The sequence below is a fragment of the Gopherus flavomarginatus genome, chromosome 2 (assembly GCF_025201925.1).
Source record: "Gopherus flavomarginatus isolate rGopFla2 chromosome 2, rGopFla2.mat.asm, whole genome shotgun sequence".
NCBI classification, from domain to species: Eukaryota; Metazoa; Chordata; order Testudines; family Testudinidae; genus Gopherus; species Gopherus flavomarginatus.
The window spans coordinates 279,791,951-279,817,428 of record NC_066618.1 but is presented as its reverse complement, the minus strand read 5'-3'; the positions used below and the strand labels follow the sequence as shown (position 1 = coordinate 279,817,428).

General features: G+C 40.9%; 1 protein-coding gene across 2 annotated transcripts in view; it reads right to left on the bottom strand.

The window, feature by feature from the left end:
- Positions 1–1,609: 1,609 nt before the first annotated feature.
- The window catches only part of FER1L6 (fer-1 like family member 6), a 140,628-nt gene continuing 116,759 nt past the window's right edge, over positions 1,610–25,478 (bottom strand). For both annotated transcript variants that reach the window (XM_050940492.1, XM_050940491.1), the window contains exons 34-41: positions 22,793–22,953; positions 21,026–21,168; positions 16,394–16,482; positions 13,711–13,809; positions 11,193–11,434; positions 7,348–7,511; positions 6,283–6,383; positions 1,610–3,785 (exon numbers count right to left, since the gene is read on the bottom strand). In XM_050940492.1, coding sequence (XP_050796449.1) covers positions 3,602–3,785; positions 6,283–6,383; positions 7,348–7,511; positions 11,193–11,434; positions 13,711–13,809; positions 16,394–16,482; positions 21,026–21,168; positions 22,793–22,953 — 1,183 coding nt within the window. In that variant the 3' untranslated portion in view covers positions 1,610–3,601. The remainder of the gene's footprint in view (positions 3,786–6,282; positions 6,384–7,347; positions 7,512–11,192; positions 11,435–13,710; positions 13,810–16,393; positions 16,483–21,025; positions 21,169–22,792; positions 22,954–25,478) is intronic.

Genomic DNA, 25,478 nt, shown 5'->3' with positions numbered 1-25,478 from the left:
ATGATACTTTCTTCTTGCTGCTCGCAAAGAGATCTATGAGGGGGTACGCCCCTCTCCTGAAACACCTGAGGGAGAAACATGTCCTTCAGAACCCATCCTTTCTGATGAGGTGGGTTACTAGATTGTTCTGCATGAGAAACTTTAATTCAAGCTGGCATTTCCTAACTTCTGAATTGTTGGCTTTGCCATCTTAATGTTATTTATATGTAATTTTCTAATTAAAGAAAAAAAAACAGGGGAAAGCCAGAAATCCCTCTACATGGAAACATTGTGATCCTCAACATGCATCATCAGCAGGTTTTGGACCATTAGAGCCACAACACAAACCTCTACCACCCAATCTAATGGAGTAACTGGTAGTGAGAGTAAATTATCTTCTATGTGGATCAGCCACTAAAGAAGGGATCAGATACACATTTTGTCAGTGGGTTTCACACCTATTGGCTGAGAGCAGAGGGATATAGAGACTGCAAAGTTCAGGTTCTGAAGGGGAATGTTTTCTAGTGGTTATCTGCCCCTGGGCCTCCAGCCTGCCTCAGTTTCTTTCTATTCCTATCTGATCGCCCTCCAGCTCCTGCTCTTGATCCAGTTCTAGTTCTTATTCTTGCACAAACCGTTTCAGCCCACTCCAGCCTTGTCTTTGCCCTCTCTGACTTTGTTCCAGCCCTGTTGCTGATCTGTTCCAGTCCTGCCTCTGCCTTCTGACCCCCACCTCCTGGGACCCTTCGACGCTGATCACTCGGCTTTAACTTTTGCCTTGTATCTGGACTCCAGGTACAGTACTGATTTGGCTCTGATCTCAGTTCTAACCCTGACCTGTCCCTGGGCCTGGTCCCGACCCTACATCTGGTGCCAACCTCTGCTCCAACCTCTAGGCCTGACTCCTGGGGGCCAGCGCCTGACACACTGTGACTCAGACATCTCTGTGAATCACAATTCTGTTTCTGCTTCTTCCTTGCTCTGTCAGCTGGCTAGAAACTTGCTGCTGGCCTATACCAGCAGCTAGTTACAACACCTCTGTGCCAGCTCAGTTGCTCTGATCAAAAAGGGCGTGGTCCTGTGCCCACTGAAGTCAATGGCAAACGTCTTGTTGATTTCAATGGTGCAGGAACAGGCTTCAGCCAGTCAGGAGTCTGTCCACCTCTTGCTCCTTCCTGCCCACCTCCACCAGGAAGGAAAAAGCAGTAGGGTGACCTGATAGCAAGTGTGAAAAATCAGGATGGGGGTGGAGGGATAATAGGGACCTATATAAGAAAAAGCCCTAAGTATCGGGACTGTCCCTATAAAATCAGAACATCTGGTCACCCTAAAAAGCAGACACATAGCACCTGCTCATTGCTATATACCTAGACCCAGGGCCTGGTAGCCAGTACATGGGTGCCAGAAGAATTCTTACGCCCCCATATCGGCACATAATCAAAATCATACTCTAGTCTTAAAATCAAGGGAGGTGGGCACTTAGCACCTTGAAGGATCAGACCTATTGTCCGATACTTAAACAGAAGGTTCTGCTTAAAGAATCAGTATGTTGCCTTCCAAACTATTACAAGACAGTAGAAACTGTTCATCTGAGCCTTTTTATTAAAATAATTTTATTTATGCATAACAAAATTAGCTCAGTTAAATCAGCATAATTCAAAGGTTCATAGACACAGCAAGGCTTATTAGGAGAAACAGGATTTGCCCATCAGTATAATACAGAGTTAAGTACACAGTAAAATAAAAACTAGCAGCATCAGAGGAATACATTAAAAATGCCAGGCAAGCATGCACCATACTGGGTTAGGGCCTTTTAAAGACGACGCAGAATGTCCTCAACTCCCATTGGGGTCAGTGGATACTGAGGGTCTGCAGCACCTGGCAGCATCACTTCCTTATTCTGTTAATGACTAACTAGCGCAAACTCCATATATTTCTTTGTCATATTACAATCACAAAGGTAAAATACACCACATGAAGGCCCCAGTCCAGCAGAGCACCTAAGCACACATTTAATTTTAACAGGCCTGCTCACACACTTAAAGTTAGCTTGTTAATGTTTACAACATACTTAGAATGTGAAAGCCACAAGAAACACTCAATCTTGTTATCATCATGTTCATGGAGTTTAATCCCTTTTAAATGTAAAACGTTTGCTATTTGGCAGTTTGATTTATCTTCATTTTTTAAAATGACTTCAGTGCTTGCCAGATGGACAGCCCCGGAGAACCAATGTCCTCTGTAGAGCCACAGAACAGGCCAAGCACCAGCAGTGACAATGCAAGCTTTCTCCACACTGTCTTGTTAATGTGCTTCATATCCTCACATAAAAGGATCAACTTACCTTGAAGAGAGAAGAGCACATTTCAGGCTCTTTGCCCATTCAAACTCAACAGTGTGGCAACACTGCATCCAGATGATTCATTTGTATTACTATGTTAAAGCGTCCAAAAAGTGCTTTCCTGAAACACAAGAATAGCTAGCCCCTTAACCAGAGAGTTTACATTCTAATTCTTACTCCTACGGCTTTAGAATGGTGGAATGAATTATCTGCAAGGTCAGATCTACTACATGTCTGTCTAACTAACTATCAGCCCAGGGGGATTTTTATGGCTGTTAATTATTTATATTCATGGATTAAAGGCAAGAAGGGAACATTAGACCATTCTAGTCTGACCTCCTCCTATATGAAAATGTATAAAATGTTCTGTGTTTTGGACTGGGACTTCAGTGGGGCCAGGATTTTACCCCTTGTTTTTTAAATCCCCCATGATTTGTTCCAGCCTGCATCTTCTCTTTGTTTCTTTTCTCATTCTCTCTGTTCATCTGGCAGATAGAGCAAATCCTCTTCTCAATACAATGTTCCCATACTTATGCAAGAGCTCTTTCTCTCTAGTGGACACTCTTTCCTGCATCTCTCTCCGTCACTAACTCTCTATCAGTTTTCAAACCACATCTGAAAATAGATTTTTTTCTCCTTTTCCTATATCTCCTCATTCCTCTCTCCTGCTTTGGTTATTTACATGAGGGCAATATCTTGAGATTTTGGAGCATAATACAATTATTTTAGATATTTAAAAATGTGTATATGACAACAAAGGAGAGAATTTCACCTTTGATCTGCATGAACAAACTATCTTTAAAAATCATGTACATCAATATAAAATCATGAAAAAACATTAAAATCATCAGTTACAACATTATGCAAAGAACACACAGGGTGTAATTCCTAGTTCTCATGTTTATGGATAACATTTCTCTCTCAATATTTGGTCATTTGGATATAATATTAATTAATATTTACTATTTATAACACAGTTTTTTGCAATATCAAAGAATGTATTTTCACATTTAATAACGGACACAGAATCAAACTTTAAAATAGTTAATAAAGTTCTGTCAGTTCCTTAATGATAATGCACATCGTGGTTGCTTCTGAATAAGCAGCCAAAGGAGTAGAGTGTTAAAATATTTTGAGTCAGTTTCATTTTCCTGAAATGAATGGTTATATCTATCTTTATAATTGGCAGAATGTGTTTCAGGTTCATTAATTGTGAAGTCAAGTTTTTATTTTTAACTGCAGTACTTGTGTATGATTAGTTACAAGGAGAGATGTAATTGTCTAAGATCCTACAACAATCTTACGACTGATTGCACCAGGCAAAGTGTAAATGAAAAGAACCAAGAAGATGATCAGAATAATCAGAATCAGCGCAATGATGATGTACTTCTTGTAATTTCTCCAGATGAGGTGATACAAACACTTGAAAGGATTTACAAACCAGGAGAAGGAAGTGTCTGGGCGGCTGAAGGGAAGAAAAGAGAAAAAAGATTAGTAAGGCAAGATCTAGACATTTCCAAATGATATTACATTACAAAACTCATGCTGTGTAAAAAATATCACTTACAAAAGGACCTTTTAACACTTTGGAATCCACTAAAATTTCTGAATACTCAGAGCACTTCTGAAAGTGCTAAGCGCCTTTGGATCACTCAACAGTCCATCATGAATGGTGTAGAGAAAGTGAATAGGAGGATGCATTATATACCTCTTGACATAACACAAGAACCAGGAGTCACCCAATGAAATTAACAGGCAGAAGGTTTTTCTTCACATAACACACAGACAACCTGTGGACCTTGTTGCCAGGGGATGGTGCAAAGGCCAAAAGTATAACAGGGTTTAAAAAGGAATTAGATAAGTTCATGGAGGATAGGTCTGTCAATGGCTATTAGCCAAAATGGTCAGGGATGCAAGCCCATGGTCTGGGTGTCCTTAGACCTCTGACTGCCAGGAGCTGGGATGGACAACAGGGAATGGATCACTCAATGATTGCCCTGTTCTGTTTATTCCCTCTAAAGCATCTGGCACTGGTCTTTGTGCAAAGACAGAATACTGGGGTTGATGGATCATTGGTCTGACCCAGTATGTCCATTCTTCTGTTTTTAACCTCCACATCTCATAACACACACCCCACGTGCCACTGTGAAGAATGAACTGTATATTTTGCATTTCATAGCTATGCAAATTAAGACAAATCTTGGGAGGTCCTAATTTACATTTTAACCTATAACAAGCTTTAAATGTGAAGTTTACAGGTTCTTGGGCCTGGCCCAAAGCCTAGTGGAAAGACTCCCATTGACATCAGTTGCTTTAGGATGAGAATCCTAGTGAGCAGCCACTACAAATAATTTGCTTTCCTGGTTATAGTCACATTGCTAAACTTTTCAAACACATATGGCACATATGGGTCAGTCCTGGCAGAGTGCTGGGATGCTGCAGAATGGAATCCACTCACATGCAGTTTTAAAATCTGGATCTGGACCAAACATTATTTGGGAATCTCTGGCCACCAAACCCCAAAGGCCAGATTGTGGTTGTTTTTTGCCAAGGTGCACAGAGGTGGGAAAGGTACAAGGAACCTTTCCACTATGGAGGGGGCAACCAGAGCTGCAATCCAAAATTCTTCTGAGTGCAGGGATGCTTCTTCCTGCCCCACCACTAGAGCACACTTATCAAAAGAGGAAGGATCATGGCCCTGATCCTCTTCATGCTGGCCAGCAAAGCTGACTGATTGCAGAGAAAAGTGCAAGTCACAGGCAACCAAGAGACAGTGTAGGAGCCATCTCCCCACTGCATGCCGGGGAGCTGTGAAAGACATTGTGCCTCTCTGATTTTAAAGGCCTTACCTCAGGAATGAACTGTGCCAGTGTCTGTCAGTTGTGTATAATGGGACTATTCAGAGAGCAAAATATTATTTGGCATAATTCGAGGTAACAGAATATGTTCTTTTGAGATATTGCTTATTGATTCTATACCAAGTATACCCCAAGGTTGTGGAGATGTTACAATAGGGGAAATACAATTAAAATGCTATATTATAATGAGTGTTGTCTGCATATTTTTTCATAAAGCTGTTGAAGTCTTGTAAGTAATCTCATGGTCACCCACAAATGCCATCCTGCTAGAAGATCAGAAAATCTGGAAGCTCAGTTGAACATCTTTTTGAGGAAGAGTGTGAAATTCTGCGCTGGTTAAAATTACCACTTGGAATAAGATTTTAAAAATCTTTTGTAGTAGGGAATCTCATTTCACATTCCTTGTCTTTCCACAGCTCATCGCTGTAACAGAATTCACTGCATAATCCTAAACTGATTACATGAATGTTTTTCTGATACAAAAACCTCAACTGGACATTTTTCAAGTGTGGTGGAATTTGGTTAGATAAAATGTTCATTCTGGACCTTTTGCTTTGTGAAAGGACTTTAAAAAAACCTTACACCGTCTTATGTTGAAAAATAAGTAGCTTCATTCTTTGGCTGTGAAATTCAATAAGTGAATATAGATGTGATAAGATTGCACCATTCCCATATGGCCAGATTGCCAAAGTCAACTGCTCACAGTCATTTGCATGTGTCTAATTTATGCATACAAATACCAGACAGACACACACTAATCAGATTTGTGGATTCCTTCATGTGTGGACGAAGAATCTAATATTGAGAAGCAACCCCCCCTAGATGTGTAGGTTATCAATGACAGGCATCGATTAACATAACAATTGGGAAGCACTGACAAATATTAATTATTTAAGCCTAACAATATTCCTCTCAGATACTCTAGGTAAATATCATTACTCCACATTTTTATATCTGGGATTTTATATCTGAGATTCTGCTGGAGTTACATAAAAAGACAGTACCAGAGACAGAAACAGACACAAGGAGCACTCCTGCTAAATTCCTTGCTCTAATCGCTATAGCAGCTTCCTTATCCCACTTAGTGAATATGTCCCTACTCACTTGGGTTTCTCCAGAGGCTCAGGTTCCTTCCGAGCTTTCCCTACCGGACTCTTCTCAGCTTCCTCTGCAGTGACTAAATGGAATTCAGCTTCCACTTTGCCCTACATCAGAGAGAAAATTTTGATTAATGTCTGTTCAAATATTTAATCCAGAGTTATTAAACAATAACCATCCATTAACCAGTTAGCACCCTGGAGACATTCACAAAAATAGATATGCCTAGTTTTAGATTAGTTGACTGAATAATAAATAACTATATTCATTAATACTGTGCTAGTTACATTCAAGAATTGACAACTACAAACCCTGTGAAGCAATTCTTAATTTACCTTCCTTCGTTATTATGAAGAGCCTATAACAATGTAATTTGATAAGGGTCACCCCCCCGCCCAAATGTTAATACTGATAAAAATCATGTCTACTGAACCTTCTCCTGCAGGGCTGCCCAGAGGATTCAGGGGGCCTGCGCCAAAGCAGGGGAGCGGACATAAAAAAAGGCCCCACCCACTGTGGGGCTTGTACTCACCGGGCAGCGCTCTGAGTCTGCAGCGGCGGCTGGTCCTTCACTCACTCCATGTCTTCGGCAGCACTGAAGGACCCGCCACCGAAGTGCCACCGAAGACCTGGAGCGAGTGAAGGGCCTGCCACCAAAGTGCCATCGAAGACCCAGAGCGAGTGAAGGGCCCGCCACCGAACACCCAGACTGCTGCCGGGTGAGTAGCCAGGGAAGGGATTCTCAGCCAGGGCTCACAGGGCCCCTGTGGGGTCTGGGGCCTGGGGAAAATTGCCCCACTTGCCCCCGCCCTCTGGGCAGCCCTGTTCTCATGAAGTTATGTTACTTGAATTATTAATGTTCTTTTTAATAACAGCCACAGCTTCAGTCATGTAAAGTTAGGTTGTCCTACATGGAAGTTACAATATATAATATTACTGCTCATCTGATCTCTGTGAGATTAGTACTTTTCTGTCTCTTTGTAAGGTGCCTATCATCAGAGTATCTGTACATGAGAGAGGCACTTCTAGTAATCTTAGATTGCTCATCTTAGTCATTAGTGATTTGCTTACAGTGAGCTCCCCAGCTTTGATGAAAGGCCACCATCCTCTGACACGCTTTTGCTGAAATATGGATATCTTGTTTTCTTTACTTGTTGCTTTTACCATGCCTATGTCACAACTCTTGGCAGACTTGGCTGCTCGAGGAAATTCATTCAGTTTCATTTCAAGGGAGCCTGGAGAAAAATATACCATCTCTTACTTAGACATTTCAGATGTAAACACAATCAAAGAATAACCAATTAATTCATGCATAGCCCAGCTTGGACACAACAGTAAACTACTCTGAGATCATATTTGTAGCTAAATATCATCTTCATTTATGGCCCCCATTTCTGTAGTATCTGAGTGCCTAATGGTTTGCTTTGCTACTAAACACATGGCTCTTATTTAAATACACCTAGTGAGTTGCTATCCAAACTGTTACTCAGCAAATACCCCAATACCTCTTCCAAGGATCTGAGCAGTAGTTCTCAAAGATACTGGCAAAGCAACAGTGTGAACTCTGAAGGATCCACCAAGGCTTTTGAAAAACATCATCAGAAGTTGGACAGATCAATCTGCCATAATAAATGAGGATTTTTAACTCCCTTATGAAGACAGACAAAGAAAGGTGATGTAGAACATTTGTTATTGATTTGTCTAGATTTTATTTTTGTTTCTATCTGTGTATGTTATAAAATGGAGCAGTGAACAGGAAGACAGTAAATGTGATTTTCTAAGGGAGTTCCCAGAGAGAGCAGGATAACAACACCCTGTCAGGATCCAGCAAGACTGGTCAAGATTTTCAAGAGTGATTAGTCATCTGGGGTGCATCAGTTTTTTGGGTGCCTGACTTGAGACACTTTAAAAGGCCCCGATTCTGTGAAGTAAGGGTCTCAGCACGTTCTGAAAATTAGACTTCTTTTAGTGTCACAAGTTGGACATTCAGAAATGGAGGCACCTGAAATCAAGTTTCTGAAAACTGTGGCCACCATGGCTAGAGAAAGCTGTCCTAGTGCATAAGTTTGAAATAGAAAGCCAAGCAGTCTAATGCAGATGGTGTGCAATACTCATGCAGTTCAGGGCATCTCAATACCAGAAAGATGTTGACACATCAAAAGGAATTCATGGAAGAGAAATAAAAATGGTTAAGGGAGTGAAGAAAATAATTTACAAGGGGAGATTAAAAGGACTAAATGTGCATGGTCCTCCCATCTTCCCAGCTGGATGCAGGACTGATGGGGATGATCCACTTCCCATTGACTCATGGAGCTAGAAAGCTTCCAAAACACCCTTTACTTTCTCCATCCCTCCTTTTTTTCTGCCCAGTTCAGTCCCTTTCATGTGTATCGTGTCACATTTAAATTGAAAGCTCTTCATGGCAGGAGGTGAAATCCTATCCCTAGTGAAGTGAATGAGAGTTTTGTGATGGATTTCAATGGGGCTAAGATTTCACCTCAGGTCTTTATTTATTTGAGGTACCACATTTTAGACACACACAAAAAGAAGAGCAATAATACAAGAAGAATGCCTTGCTACCTTTAGAACACAGTGCAACATAGACCAGCTTGCACTAGCCCTTCATAAGCATCATATCTCTCACACACATCCACCACACCGAACCCCCATGAATCTACAACCTAATCTCCTGAGGCTGGAGCAGAACCACAGAATCATGGAAGTGTAGGACTGGAAGGGACCTCAACATTTCATGTAGTTCAGTTCCCTGTAGTCAAGGCAGGACTATGTAATAACGAGACCATTCCTGAAAGGTGTTTGTCTAACCTCTTCTTTAAAACCTCCAAAGATGGAGATTTCACAATCTTCTTCGGCAATTTATTCCAGTGCTTTCACCCTGACAGATAGGAAGGTTTTCCTAAAGTTCAACCTAAACCTCCCTTACTGCAATTTTCACCCTCCTCCTTGTAACAGTCTTTCACAGAATCATAGAATTGTAAGGCAGTAGGGGACCTTGAGAGGTCATCTAGTCCATTCCCCTGCATTCATGGTAGGACTAAGTATTATCTAGACCATCCCTGACAGGTGTTTTATGTACTTCAAAACTGTTATAATAGCCTCCCTCAGTCTTCTCTTCTCCAGACTAAATAAATCCAATTTTTTCAATCTTCCCTCATAGGTCATATTTTCTAGACCGTAATCATTTTTGTTGTTCTCCTCTGGACTTTCTTGTATTTGTCCGCATCTTTCTTGAAATATGGCACCCAGAACTGAACACAATACTCCAGCTGAGACCTTATCAGTGCAGAGTAGAATGGAAGAATGATTTCTCATGTCTTGCTTACAATACTCCTGCTAATACAACCCTGAATGATGTTCAGTTTTTTTTTTTTTGCAATAGTGTTACACTGTTGACTTATATTTAGCTTGTCCACAAGATCCCTTTTGGCAATATTCTTTCCTAGGCAGTCGTTTCCCATTTTGTGTGTGTGTGATTTATTGTTGCTTCCTGAATGAACTACTTTGCATTTGTCCTTTTTGAATTTTATCCCATTTACTTCAGACCATTTCTCCAGTTTGTCCAGATCATTTTGAATTTTAATCCTATCCTCCAAAGCATTTGCAACCCCTCCCAGCTTGGAATCATCCACAAACTTTATAAGTGTACTTTCCATGCCATTATCTAAAACACTGGTGACGATATTGAACAGAACTCGACCTAGAACTGATCCCTGCGGGACTCCACTCATTATGTCCTTCCAGCTTGCTTGTGAACCACTGATAACTACTCTCTGGGAACAGTTTTCAACCAGTTGTGCACCCACCTTATAATAGCTTTATCTTCGCTACATTTCCCTAGTTTGTTTATGAGAAGGTCATGCCAGACAGTATCAAAAGCCTTACTAAATTCAAGATATACCACATCTACTGCTTCCCCCCATTCACAAAGCTTGTTACCCTGTCAAAGAAAACTATTAGGTTGGTTTGGCATTATTTACTATTGACAAATCCATTTTGACTGTTACTTATCACCTTATTATCATCTAGGTGTTTGCAAATTAATTGCTTGGTTATTTGCTCCATTATTTTTCCAGGTACTGAAGTTAAGCTGCCTGGCCTGTAATTTCCCGGGCTGTCCTTATTCCCTTTTTTAATAGATTGGCACTATACTGACACCATGCAAAAGTTTGAAGCTCCTGTATTAGATGGCTACCTACTACAGTAACTAGAGCAATATAAATATGTAGATGAGACAGAGATATATAGATAAGTAAGACAGAGGAGGGAGAAAAAGTATATTTGTCTAAATGATATTTATAGGGCAAAGGAGAGAGGAATACAATATTTGAAGCATAGAGAGGAATTGTTTGGGGTGGTTTAAGGAGTAATAGAATGAACTGGAGTAAAAGATACTTTGGGATGAATATCAGGGAATATTTCCTAACAGCCACCTGTGTTAGTTTGGAATAATCTTTGAATGGGTGTAGTGGAAACTCAGCCACCAGAGCAATTTTATTCTCAATTGTACAAAGCACTCGAGAACATACTCCTGGCAAATAAGATTAAAATCCTGCATTGTCAGGGAGATACTGATTGGCCTAAATATACACTTTTCATGGACTATTTCTAGACTTTGGTACATATTAAGTAATGCCTGACATTATAGAAAAATGTGACCATCCTTTAAACATGGGGGCTGAGCAAGACAACTTTTAATCAGCCTCCAAAAATATGCCACTCAGATCCATCCATTTGTGTAGCCAAAACCATATATGTGTTAGGCATTCTAGCCATTACGTGGATTCATGGAAGGCAACTGACAATTGTTCCTTAGATACCTCCTTCAACACTTTTTTACAACATAAAGGTCTATGAAGATTTTAGCTGAAGTTCAGTTGGCTTCACTGTTTGCTTACCCAAGAAATCATCAGAAGAAAGTCTTTCAAAGTCCCAAACCTGGAGTACCAGCACCGCTGGCATTTTGCGTTCTGTCTTTTCCAAGGAAAATATGCTTTCTTTCTTACTGACCACCATTTGTTTCTCAGCTGGGAGGTAGTGGAATGGAAACACAAAGCGCCAGTTGAAGTTCCCTTCCCCAGTCAGGGAGTTGTAATGCACATCTGTCTCCTGTTTGTCATCTTCCAGTCCCTTTAACCACCTATAGCATGCACACAGGTGAATACAGTAAGGTTAATAGGGAAGCTGTATTGTGGGTATTCAAATTCAATTACAATAATTGTTAGTTATCAATCCTTTCTTTCATAATCAATGTTAGCAGAGCAACTGGAAGGCTTAGGTGGTGGCTAATATCTAAAGCACCATTCAAATGTGGCTCAGGCTTCCAGTGACTGAAAATCACTATCAAAAGTTTAGAGGGATAATGTGAGTTCTATTTAGGAGAGACTTGCACAATTCTAATTTCCCATTCACCACTGGCTAATCATTAAAAATATTTTTATGGGCAGGCAAACTAACATGAGTGTTTTCATTATCAATCACCATGATAAAAGGTATACGAGTAGATTTTGTGCCTTAGCTGGTAGATTTCCTGACAGTCTCAGATGCTGATTTAGGTACTTGATGTTAGAACCAAAATTATTTGTATCTGCAAGTGCTCTAGAGCGAAGGATGTCAAGTGTAAGCCTGGCTGACTCATTTCACCAAATTTTTTTCTGGTTCTGGTTTTTTTTGATGTATCATAAACAATGTATCATGTGCAAAGGAATATTACAAAAAATCCATATTGTGTTTCTCTAAAAATACATATATTTTGGAGGTTCCCATTCATTTATGAATGTTTCTACGTAGTTTTTAGTTCTGCAGATGATTGGCTATAATTTCTAATCAATATTTAAAAATTTGCACCACATCCAAAAAAGTTAACCAGTACTCATGAGTGACAATATTATAAAAAGGTGATTCAAAAATAGGGACAGTCTCAAAGATGGCATTAAGGACAAAAGAGCAGTCATACTGGGTCAGACCAATGGTCCCTCTAGCCTGGTATCCTGTCTTCCAACAGTAGCAATGCCAACTGCTTCAGAAGGAATGAACAGAACAAGGCAATGTTTGAGTGATCCATGCCCCATCCAGCCCTGCTTCCGGCAGTAGAGGTTGGAACACCCAGAGCATGGGGTTGCATCCCTGACCATCTTGACTAATAACCATTGATAGACCTATCCTCCATGATCTTATCAAGCTATTTTTGAAGCAAGTTATAGCTTTGGCATTCACAGTATCTCCTGGCAATGAGTTCTACAGGTTGACTGTGTGTTGTTTTAAATCTGCTGCCTATTAATTTCATTGGGTGACCCCTGGTTCTTATGTTATGTAAGGAGTAAATAACACTTCCCTATTCACTTTCTTTATTATATATTGTCTTATTATCTATCCCTTTACTAATGGTTCCTAACATTCTGTTAGCTGCTGCACTCTGAGTGGATGTTTTCTGAGAACCATCTACAATGACTCCAAGATCTCTTTCTTGAGTGGAACAGCTAATTTAGGCCCCACCATTTTGTCTGTACAATTGAAATGATGTTTTCCAATGTGCATTACTTTGCATTATCAATACTGAATTTCATCTGCCATTTTGTTGCCCAGTCACTCAGTTTTGTGAGTCCCTTTGTAACTCTTCACAGTCTGCTTTGGACTTAACCATCCTGAGTAATTTTGTAATTTTGCAGCAGTGTAATAGCAACAGGAAAGATAAGCTATAAAATGCTAATGAAAAATTCTTCACACACACTCTTCCCTGCCATTCACTCACACACATACTCCAGTCAACAAATATCTGGTTAGAATGGATTTCCCACAGGAATCTCCTATGATATTTCTCAATTTTTTTATTACTAACTTCACTAAGCTGTTTATAATTTCTCTCAACTCATTATGTAACACTACTCTGTATCCCTAAAAGCTAGGGGTGCTGGAACAATTTTTATAGTGGGGGTTCTGAGACCCTTCGAAGAAAAGTGTAAACCCTGTATATGATGAAAACCACTTAAAGCCCCGGGGTGCGGCAGCACCCCCAGTACCCCCTAGTTCCAGCAACTATGCTATAAGCCCTTCAGGTTTAAAATGCTGTAGGCATTTGCATTTAACCCTTAAAGTTTTGGGCTTTATTCTCTACTCACACCAAGTGAATGGCGCTACTCCTGATTTTACTCTGTGTGAGTAGTGAATTAGGCTTAATGAGTCTATATTTAAAGGTGAAAGAGGACTAACTAGTTTCCAGAATGGCTGGCTATTTTTGGTACACAGTCACAGCAAATTATCAAGATCCCAGAAATGTCTCATAAGGATAACAGCCTTGTTAATATAACCCATATGATTTGTGACTGTGGTCTTTGATGGATAGCTTGAATCAGATATTAATTGTCCTCTCAAGGAATAAATGAAGAGACGCAAAAAGTGATATCCAGATGAACGCACCCTTTTACATAGATGTCACTTGATTTTTGTCCTGTGAAGATATTCTCATCCTCTAAAATTACATCTTCCGTATTCCAGATGATTACTCTCAATTCATAACTGAAAAAGAAAGAAACCAGCATTTTGTATATTTCAATTCACGGTAGCAAAAGGCCTTCCAGTTATTTTGTCTTCATCCTTCCTGAGTACACATAGGGCGTGAGTCTAATCAGACATTGGTCTGAATCAGTAGCAATTTCCATAACATAAAGTGTGTTATGTTGATGTAAAACTAGTTTGAAGAATGGGATCAGAATCAGACTCCTTGTGTCTATTGGAGTCTCTTGTGATATAATAGGATTAGGGGCTCTTCTCTTAGCTCATGGGAATGCAAAGTGACAGTAGGTGTTGCCAGCAGCCTCAGAACAGGGGAAAATTCCTCGCTGGTTGTTTGCCTATGTTATTTTTTAATTCTGATCACAAAAATACTGCAATGAAACAGGCCTAGACTGGACTGAGTGACATCATCTGAGCATCCACAAAATACTGAGTAACTTGCCAATTAGGGCAAAACCCATTTAGGCAGACAGGATGGGGGGGACTCCTTTTCAGAAATTTTGTTGTTGACAATACATGATATTGAATGTAATCTAGTACATGAAAAAGGAGGAAAAATGCTGTTCCAAAACACCTTTAGGGAGCATGGATAAAGGTAACCTCCAGGAGAGACATTTTATAGCAGCATCCAGGAATGGGAATGGACTCTACTGTGCTCTTTTCATTTTGAATGCACATGTATGCTTGTAGGTGTTGGAAGCCTTAGCAACATGCATATCTACCTGCTTGTCTTGCACCATTTTTGTGTACCTTTCTTCAGGCAAATTGGCGAACAGCATCTTCCAAAGCCAAAGTCTCTTGCAGAAATCTAAACCCTCTGATGATTAACATTTCAACAACATTTGTCTATGTTTCTCTAGAGTGCTGCATGGCAGCAACATTTTGTTCTTGCAAATATTATTAAGTGCAAATCTTTCTGGTCTGAAAAATTCACAGCTGATAAATAGCCTCACAGAAAATCCTTGTATAAAGAAATCACTTGTTAGACAGTCTCCTTTCTGGTCAAATTATGGACTTTCCTTAATTCGGCACAGACAGGAGCAAAGTGTTATTTTTTATAGCATCGTCCTTTTTTGAACACAAATAATGCACACATTGCGTCTGGGTTACAGACATGAAGATTACCTGACAAAGCCCTTATTAAAATTAAGGTGCATTTGGGATGAACCATGAATTCTCCTAGTAATTTGTCATTTATTATCTATCAGACACTAACCACTAGGTTGACTCATTTAGTGCAATGTCAGAGTAGGATATATATCTGCCTGAAATTACTGAGACACTTACTATTCCAAACAAATCTCTCTCTGCAGCCTCCTTTTGTGTTTCATGACCTCATTCTTGCCCGAAGTAGTGAAAATCCCTCAGGTATAGTAATATGAGAGGGAAGATCTTGACCAATGGTCAAGTACTTTATGTATGTGAGAGAGCTAAAGTGACAGAGACTAAATTATAACTTTGGAGTTAGAGTTCAGTGGCGAGATAACTTTAAGACTCACTGCAGCTGCCCCTTGCACTCTAGTCTTTTTACCACTGTTGAATGAATCACATGAAGTCTTTAAATCAAGATTGGATGCTTTTATAAAAGATATGCTAGAGCTCAAACAGAAGTTATGGGTTGATGCAGAAATTACCGGTAAGGTTCTAAGTCCTGTGTGTAACACCGACAGACCCCAGTCGTTGGTGGGCAGGATCAAACCTGTGACCTCTGGAGCTTAGTCTATGAGCCTCTATTGTAGATGCTAAAAACCCTTAGCTATGGCTGTAGCAGACTCATTAATCTCTAAGTGGGTCTTGGTGCCACTAGAAGGGACAGAACTCCACACCCAGCAGGTATGCGAGTTACATACTTCCCTAGCAGAGGAAGTGCATCCTGAGCTTCAAAGACTTCCCAGTTGAAATCCCAGACAAGCCTCCAGTTGTAACACCAACAGGCCCCAGTCATCGGTGTGTGGGATTGACCTGGGATCTTGGAAACTTAGTGTATGAGCTGCGACTGCATGAGCTAAAAGCCACATGGCCCTTAGCTAAGGCTGTAGCAGACTCATTAATCTCTAAGTGGTCTTGGTGCCACAAGAGCAGACAAAACACCACACTCAAGAGGTGTGTGGGTTATATGTATTATGAAGGAGCTCAGACTAGATGATCATAATGGTCCTTTCTGGCTTTAAAATCTATGAATCTATGGCATTGTTTCTCAGTTTAAATAATATTTTGCAACGACATTTCTTACCAGACATTGGGTCTTATTTATATGGCCTCACAGTGCAGACCTACCGGGGTGTGAACTGCAGCATGCGCTTAAGTGTTGTGCATACAGACTCTGCTAGCATGAACTGAAAGGTTCCTAGTTTGCATTAACGCAGTCCTGTTTGAATTGAGACTATGTTAACACCAATGAGATCCTTTTTAGTTCATGCTTGCAGGGTGTGCATGCGGCAGTTACAGCACACTTCAGTGTGGGGGTAAACTCACACCCCGATCTTCCACACTGTGGGATCATGTAGACAAGCCCTTTTGAAAGATTCAGTATTTGCAGGATGATGCCGATACATTGACAGCACAACAGAAATGCACCCTGAATTACCCTTTGGGTTTCCTTGGTGAAATATCAACAGGTGGTCCTGGCAGAGGCATATCTTTAGGAAACATGTCCACCCACATCTGCACACGACCCTTTAAGAAAAGAAATAAGCAATATTGTCACCCATCTTTAGTGAGAATTTTAAATAGCACTAAAATTTAGGGCTAAGTTCAAAAGGCTTCACGAGCAAATTTTCTTCTAGAAATACCAACCAGGTCATTACAGCGTTTGTGGCTGCTCTGCGTATTTTTCATATACAGAATCTATATCAGTGGTATGTGATCACATCAACATTTCAGCCAGTGGTCCCAGAGCAGCGCCTATCTATATTTTAGGATTTTGTGGTTGGTTCTTTGGATTTCCCCTCCCTACACTAAAGTTATTCATCTGTGTTGGGGCCTGGTGCATCACTGCTGTCTGCCTCCCATCCTGCACGGTGTGCTGTAACCTGCAATAGAAGACGGTTGCTCCAAACCCCAGTCTTGTGATTGTCCTGTAACTCATATGGACAGTTCATAAACCTCCCTGCTGATACTGCTTCACTTCTATTTCTACTTATTTTATTACATGTGTTTATACAGGGCCAGATGTTTATCTGAGAGCTAAACCAGAACCATGTTTCTATTTCTATAGCCAAACTCAAACTTGATGCTGCTGTAGGATGTTCAGAAGTTTAACATTTTCACTTGCTGTGCACTCGTGGGTTCCTAGCAGCACAGGACTTGGTGAAATGCCTTTTTGTAACTTTGTTCTTTGAGATGTATTGTTCACATCCATTCCAATCAGGTGCACGTGTGTTGCATGCACAGTCATTGGAAAGTTCTTCCTTTAGCAGCTCCAGTTGGGTCAGCTGTGGAGCCCCCTGGAGTGGTGCCTTCATGGTGCTCAATATATGACCCTGCTGACCCGACCCGCCTTCAGTTCCTTCTTGTCAGCTACTCCGACAGAGGGGAAGGAGGGTGGGTATTGGAATGGACGCAAACAACACATTTCGAAGAACAACAGTTATGAGAAGGTGAGGTAACCTTTTTTTCTTTAAGTGTTTGTTCATGTCGATTCCAATCAGATGACTTCCAAGCTCTCCTCCGAAGGTGGGGTCCGAGTTAAGGAATCTCTGATTGGAGCACTGCTCTGACAAATGCTGCATCATCTCTGGCATGCTGGGTGACAATACTGTGAGTGGTAAACGTATGCACTGATGACCAGGTTGCAGCTCTGCAGATCTCTTGAATGGGGATCTGGGCCAGGAAAGCAGCTGATGAGGCTTGCACCCTTGTGGAGTGTGCTGTAATATCCAGGGCTGGTACCTTAGCCAGCTCATAGCATGTGAAGATTTAGTCCGTGATCCAGGAAGAAATACATTAGGAAGAGACCAGGAGCCCTTTCATCTGGTCTGCTACTGCCATGAATAGTTGGTTTGATTTCATGAAAGGCTTAGTGTGCTCGATGTAGAATGCTAGTGCATGCTGGACATTCAGTCAGTGAAGCCTCTGCTCTCGTGCACCAGTATGAGGCTTTCTTCATCGTAGGGTGGAAAGACCTGCAGATTTTGCACCTGTCTGTTTGGTGCTTTTCCCCCAGACATACATTGTGGGGGTCGCCCGTTGGCATGGGCTTCCCGCAGGTCCTGCGAGGTTTAAACCCTTGGCCCTGAGGCATGCTCGGGAGCTGAGGAGAGGTAAGAGATAGGGGAGGACCCTGCACCCTAACCTGAACACTATATCCACTATGTATACCAACTAAGGGAAGCCCTTGCTAGGCAAGTGAACGCAGTTCCAATGGCCATCACAGGCAGAAAGAAGGAACTGAAGGTTGGGTCGGGTTGGCAGGGTCATATATTGAGTGCCATGAAGGCACCACTCCAGGGGGCTCCAGAGCTGACCCAACAGAAGCTGCTAAGGGAAAACGTTTCTGATGACCATGCACATGGCACATGCACACGTGATTGGAATCAACATGAACAAGCACTCAAAGAAGAAGACAGGTGTTTCTCATGGTATTTTCAACTGGGGCCAGAGGTGGTACCAATTGAAATCTTTCAAGAAAGCCTTTTCTTATGTGACTTCCAGCCCAATTTTGGAAACTCAGCAGAGTTGTATAATTATTTGGATCCTTAATTGAACTGAACTCAGATTCTGAGTTGTTCTCAGTTTGGCCATCACAAATAAGAACATCCTGTAACAAATCAGTGATTATCTAGAATTTTCATCACTATCATTGTGCTACACATTATCAGAACTGCAAAATAATGAGGGCAGACTCTAAGCCCTCAAAGCTGAAAGACAAAAAAGAATCACCATTAGCTGTTCACACTATAACAATAATACTTACCCGGACACATCTGTTGAGAAATTCTGATTCCTCTCCATAGATGGTCTGGACAGGAATCAGAACATATACTGAATAGTTCATTATATTTTCCCAATGAAATATATGCCAATATATTAGGACTGCCAAGTAATTAAAAAAATTAATTTGTGATTAATCACATTGTTAAATAATAATAGAATACTATTTATTTAAATATTTTTGGATGTTTTCTACATTTTCAAATATATTGATTTCAATTACAACACAGAATAAAAAGTGTACAGTGCTTACTTTATATTTATTTTTGATTACAAGTATTTGCACTGTAAAAAAACAAAATAAATAGCATTTGTCAATTTACCCAATACAAGTACTGTAGTGCAATTTCTTTATCTGTGAAGGTTGAACTTACAAATGTAGAATTATGTACAAAAAAATCTGCATTCAAAAATAAAACAATGTAAAATTTTAGACCCTGCAAGTCCCCTCAGTCCTACTTCTTGTTCAGCCAATTGCTCAGACAAACAAGTTTGTTTACATTTGCAGGAGATAATGCTGCCCGCTTCTTGTTTACAATGTCACCTGAAAGCGAGAACAGGCATTGTCATGGCATTGTTATAGCCAGTGTCGCAAGATATTTACATGCCAGATGCACTAAAGATTCATATGTCCCTTCATGCTTCAACCACCATTCCAGAGGACATGCATCCATGCTGATGACGGGTTCTGCTTGATAACAATCCAAAGCAGTGCGGATCGACACATGTTCATTTTCATTATCTGAGTCAGATGCCACCAGCAGAAGGTTGATTTTCTTTTTTGGTGGTTTGGGTACTGTAGTTTCCGCATCAGAGTGTTGCTCTTTGAAGACTTCTGAAAGCATGCTCCACACTTTGTGCCTCTCAGATTTTGGAAGGCACTTCAGATTCTTAAACCTTGGGTCGAGTGATGTAGCTATCTTTAGAAATCTCACATTGGTACCTTTTTGGTGTTTTGTCAGATTTGCAGAGAAAGTGTTCTTAAAATGAACAACATATACTGGGTCATCATCCAAGACTGCTATAACACGAAATATATGGCAGAATGTGGGTAAAACAGACATACAATTCACCCCAAGGAGTTCAGTCACAAATTTAATTAACACATTATTTTTTTAACAAGTGTCATTGGCATGGAAGCATGTCCTCTGGAACTGTGGCCAAAGCATGAAGGGGCATACAAATGTTTAGAATATCTGGCATGTGAATACCTTGCAATGCCAGTTACAAAAGTGCCACGCAAATGCCTGTTCTCACTTTCTGGTGACACTGTAAATAAGAAAAGGGCAGCATTTTCTCCTGTAAAAGTAAACAAACTTGTTTGTCCTAGCAATTGGCTGAACAAGAAGGAGGACTGAGTGGACTTGTAGGCTCTGAAGTTTTACATTGTTTTGTTTGACTGCAGTTATGTAACAAAAAAAATCAACAGTTGTAAGTTGCACTTTCACAACAGACATTGCACTTCTGTACTTGAACGAGGTGAATTGAAAAATACTATTTTTTGTTTATTATTTTTACAGTGCAAATATTTGTAATAAAAAATAATACACACTTTGATTTCAGTTACAAAACAGAATACAATATATATGAAAATGTAGAAAAACATCCAAAATATTTAACAAATTTCAATTGGTATTCTATTGTTTAACAGTGTGATTAAAACTGTGATTAATTGTGATTACTTTTTTTTAATTTAGATGAATTTTTTTAATCGTGTGAGTTAACTATGATTAATCCACAGCCCTATATTATATATATTCATTTTAGCAGATGCTGAAATTCCATTAGTTTCAATGTGTCTTCATGAAGTCAGTATGACTTAAAACATGTGCTTAAATGCTTTACGGCAACCAAATTCCTAAGTAGTTATTTTCAAATATGAGCAAAAGGACTCTTGATTAGATTCACTGAAAACAAAATTGTATGGTGAAGTTAAAGCTGAGAGCACCCCTACAAGAACTTTGCAGATAGCAGGAGAGGGAAAGCAACAGTTATTAAAATGAAATGAAATGCAGATTTAACATTAAATTTACAAGAAACCCCCAAATCTTTGCATTTAAATCAGACCACTCTTGCTGAGGTGCCTAAATATGAATTTAGGTGCCTCACTGTACGTATGCACATTTGACAATTTTGAACTTTGCACTTATTATTTTGTGCAAACTATAATGGAAATGAGAGCACTTGTGAGATCTCCCTTTTAGCTCTGATAGTAACAGAAACAATAGTGGTAGGAGAAATGGAAAACCTCTCCCATGTTTCATGCTTTCACTGTAGGCTTATCTACCTGTTCCATGCCTGGTTTATCCTTGTGATAGAGAGGCCGGGTCTCAATGTGTTCTGGAACCAGCTTACATCCAACCCCTGGGATTTCATCCCAGGATCGTAAAACCTTTAGGGCAAGTTGTTCATAGGATTCAACTGGCTCTTCTATAGGAAAGAGTAATAAAAAAAGAACAACCAGAGCAGAATGAGCATATTAAGCCTCTGAGTAATATGGCCTGTCAGTTGTGAAAGACACATGTTAAAAATCTGCTTGAGTTTAGAGCAGCATTTAATGCATCACAGGGAAGAACAGAGATGCAATAAAACACATTTATTCCTTTAAATAAGAGCACCCACAGGAGTAACTGAAAGTTTAGTGCTGAGAAGGAACCTAATTACAAAATACCATGAATTGTGACAAAATTAAATGCGCCTATTTTAGTGCTGTATCTAACAGTAGGATGGTAAAGATTTGCTTGCTTGGTTTCTTCTTCTTCTAAATAATTATGTCTTTTTCTTTAAAAAATTGCAGCCAACCAAAGAACAAGGGATTTGGCATTTCCTCGAGCTGCCAGGAAGTGTCAGTAAATAGGTGCTAGGAATTGTACATTAGTCTTATTTTTGCCTTGTGATGGCAGCAAGGAAGACCCCCTTGAGTGCCAAATTCACATGCTGCGTGAAAGGAGCAGAAAGATGCCAAAGTATCCATGGATAAAATTATGCCTTGTCCTGGGCAGTGTTGTGCTAAGCAGGGGAAAGGGAGGGCTAACCTGCAGTACCCCAGTGACACGGTGCTTCTGAAAAGCTTAACGGCTCCACTGGCACTGCGGCAGGAATGCTGGGAAGCAACTATTGCAACCACTTCTCCTAGTACACACGTGTTGGTAGGCAGAGAGTCAGGTCTAGTCCTGCTCTGCCCAGGCTCTTTTGGAGTCATTTGTTTGTCTAGAACTCTTCTACTTAATGCATCCTTGGGGGAACAGCCATAGTTTGGCCTTATCCTTATACTGAAGCACACCAAGCCCTATCTTCCCTGGTCTGCTTGCCCACGGGAGAAATGGGAGAAGGTATATGAGCTAAGATGAAGATCAAACACTGAAAATAGACTAGACACTGATGAAGAGGGAAAGCACAGTCCTTGTGCTGCTTCCCTCTCTTGGGCTACTCAGTCAAAGCATCCATCCTAATACATGTCATCTGCCCCTTACCATCTCCTTCACTCAGAGACACAACCTAGCCACTGGTGGCTCTGTCCCACCCCTCACCACTCACATCTACAAACCCAACCCCTGGTAGTTTTGGCCCTCTTCCCCTCTTAGAACTTGACTCTTCCCCGGGTGGAAGCAACAAAGCCCTGCAAAGACCTCTAGACTCATGGATCTCCAGGCTCAATAGGACTGCAGGGAGTAGGATTTATACCAATGCTCTCACAGAACTAATGATGATAGTGACAATAGTTAATAATAAACAAGAAGCGTAACAATGAAGAGAGGCTGCCCGATCTAGTGGATAAGGCACTGGACTGCGAATTAGGAGGCCTGGGTCCTGTTCATGAATTGACTATTGACCAGCTGTGAGACCTTATACAAGTCCTTTAACCTCTGTGCTCCTATTTCTCTTCCCACTCTTTGTCTGCCTTGTCTATTTAGATGGTGAACTCCTCAGGGCAGAGACTGTCTCTTGCTATCTGCTTGCTCAGTGCCTAGCACAACAGGACCCCAATCAAAGGTGGGAGGGACCTCTAGGGGCTACTGTAATAGGACTAAATAACAATAAATGGCATAATTACCATTCTCGTCTTCATTAAAGATTGTCTTCCCAGTGAATACTTTGGTTCCTACTTGTATCTGCCCAGGTCGCTTGTAGGGCCCAGGCAGTTTGTTGTCCTTGCATAGCTTGTTGAGGATCTCAGTCGGCTGAATTGCATCTCGCCAGGCATTGTACCCTTCTCTGCAATAAGGGGGCAAAGCAAAGTGAGGAACGGAGAAGGTTTTCTGTTCGGTTAAAAGCTGTAATTATTCAGGAGCATCAATCCAACGGTCAGACGGCCTGGCAGATGGATTTACTGTAAGGGAGCTTAAACCTGACTGGATGAAAGTGAACAGAATTAATTTTACACAAGTGAAACAAAGACAGAACTGGACATGTCCTCTGTTTCTCCTTTCTCAGTCCCTTAGAACCATCCCAGCAAACATTCCCCACATTGTATACCCTCATTATCAAGGTCTGACAGCACATCAGCTACCAGCTGTTTGGCCAAGGAAGTCAGGGCAGGACTGGCCAATGCTACTCCTTGATCATTTGAGACTTGGTCCAACACTAACTAAAGTGAATGGAAGTCTTTTCACTGACTTCATTGGGCATTGGATCAGGCCGTCAGATGATTTCTGCAGTTTGATGTGGAATTTTAGAGTGATAGAAATAGAGGGTTGAAAGGCACATTGAGAAGTCATCAAGTCCAGCCCCTTGAATTTGGCCTTATGAGGAAAATCGAATTTTCAATGACACTAAGGGTATGTTTACACTGCAGCTGGCAGTGTGCTTCCCAGGTTGAGTACACAGACACACACTAGCTCTGCTCAAGGTAGCTCACTAAAAATAGCAGTGTAGCTGAGGGCAGCATGGGCGGCAGCTCGAGCTAGCTGCCTGAGTACAAACCTGCCCAGACTCCCTGGTAGTTCTGGGTAGCTGGAGCTGCGCCCCATTCTACCACCCATTCTACCCCGTCTACACTGCTATTTTTAACACATGTGGCCCTTAGGTTACGTCTACATTTTGAGCTAGAAGTATAATTCCCAGTTTAAGGAAATAGACCAGTGCTCACTCTGATCAATCTAGCATACTAAAAACAAAAGTGTAGCCGCACTAGTGTGACCGGCAGGAGGGGCTAGCTGCCCCATATACCATCCTGTCCAAGATGCTAGGCATGTACTCAGGAGACCAGTCCCTCCCATCACTTGCACTACCATGGTGACACATATTTTTAGTATGCTAGCTTGATCAGAGCTAGTGCAGGTATGTCTTCTAGAGCTGGAATTTACATTTCCAGCTCCAAGTGCAGATGTACCCTTTGGCTCCTAAATAACTTTTGAAAATGGGACTTAGACACTTTTTTAAATTGTGCCCTATATCTCTATAAGTATATTGAAATACTAGGATTGCCACAATGATTAGTACTAGGGCTTGAATCACTACTCTGTGACAGTGGATTTTCCCTGGTGTAATTCAATTGATTTAAATGGAGTCAGACAGGTGTGACACCGCAGGGAATCAGCTGCCTCTCAGTTTTTAGAGGTCGTAGAAGTTATGCAGCAAAGCAGTATTCCAGTTTATTTTGATTAGTTAATTTCAGACGCTGTATTTGAGACTCCATTATTAAGAACAAAATAACAAATTCTAATCACTACACAAGGTGCCTGCCAAAATAACAAGGCAGCTGGGGGCACTTCTGGTTATAAAAAAACTGTATAAGCAACAGAAAAAATGGTCTATGGGGAGTCAAGCTGCAATAATAAGGTAAAATGTCAAGAACTCTGCTTACCAATGTATTATGCAGTTTAAAATCACTCTCCACATTTTTAGCATATCAATTGAAGTACTGCAATCAGGCACATCAAGGGCTAGATCCTCAGCTGGTGTAAATCCATTAAAATCAATTGAAACTAGCTGAAAATCTGGTTGGCAGTGTTAATGCAGACCAAACATTTCACACTTCTTATCATTGTAAGGGGGGAAAAGGCAAAATTCACAGAGGACTAGACATGGGGAAGCACTGGCATGTGGCTACAGAGATGAATTAAACACAGACATAGACCAGGATAAAGCCAATGAGGATTTCTCTTTTCAGGTGGCTGAAACTAGAAACCAATCAATCTGCGATCACAACCTACATGACAGTAATCATTGGCGTCAATGGACACTGATCCCCTGGGCCTGCCTACGCAGTGGGGTAATGGAGTCTACAGGGGTGTGGTTTCTAAAGCATATTAATATTGGTGTGCATTAACTGATATAGGTAGACCCAGGGGTGCTGGAACAATTTGTATAGTGGGGGTGCTGAGAGCCATTGAACCAAACTGTAAACCCTGGATATGATGGAAACCACTTCAAGCCAGGGGGTGTGGCAGCACCCCTAGTTCCAGCATCTATGTGTAGACCCTGCTGGTGCACACTAAAGGTGCCCTAGTGCCTTTTAACATAGTACTGTTTTAAACAGCACTGAATTAAAGTGCACCAGCAAGGTCTACATGGACCAATTAATGCCCAACACATTAGTGCACTTTAGAAATCATGTCCCTGTAGGGTACATTACCCCACTGTGTAAACAAGCCCCTACACATGGGACAGGAATATTATACTTAAAACCCTGGCCCAGAGCAGGTGACTGGGGCCAGGAAATAAAGTTCAGTCTCTGATCAATACTCCTGTGTGACACACCTATACTACCCACTATCTCCAGAACCTACCGCCAAATT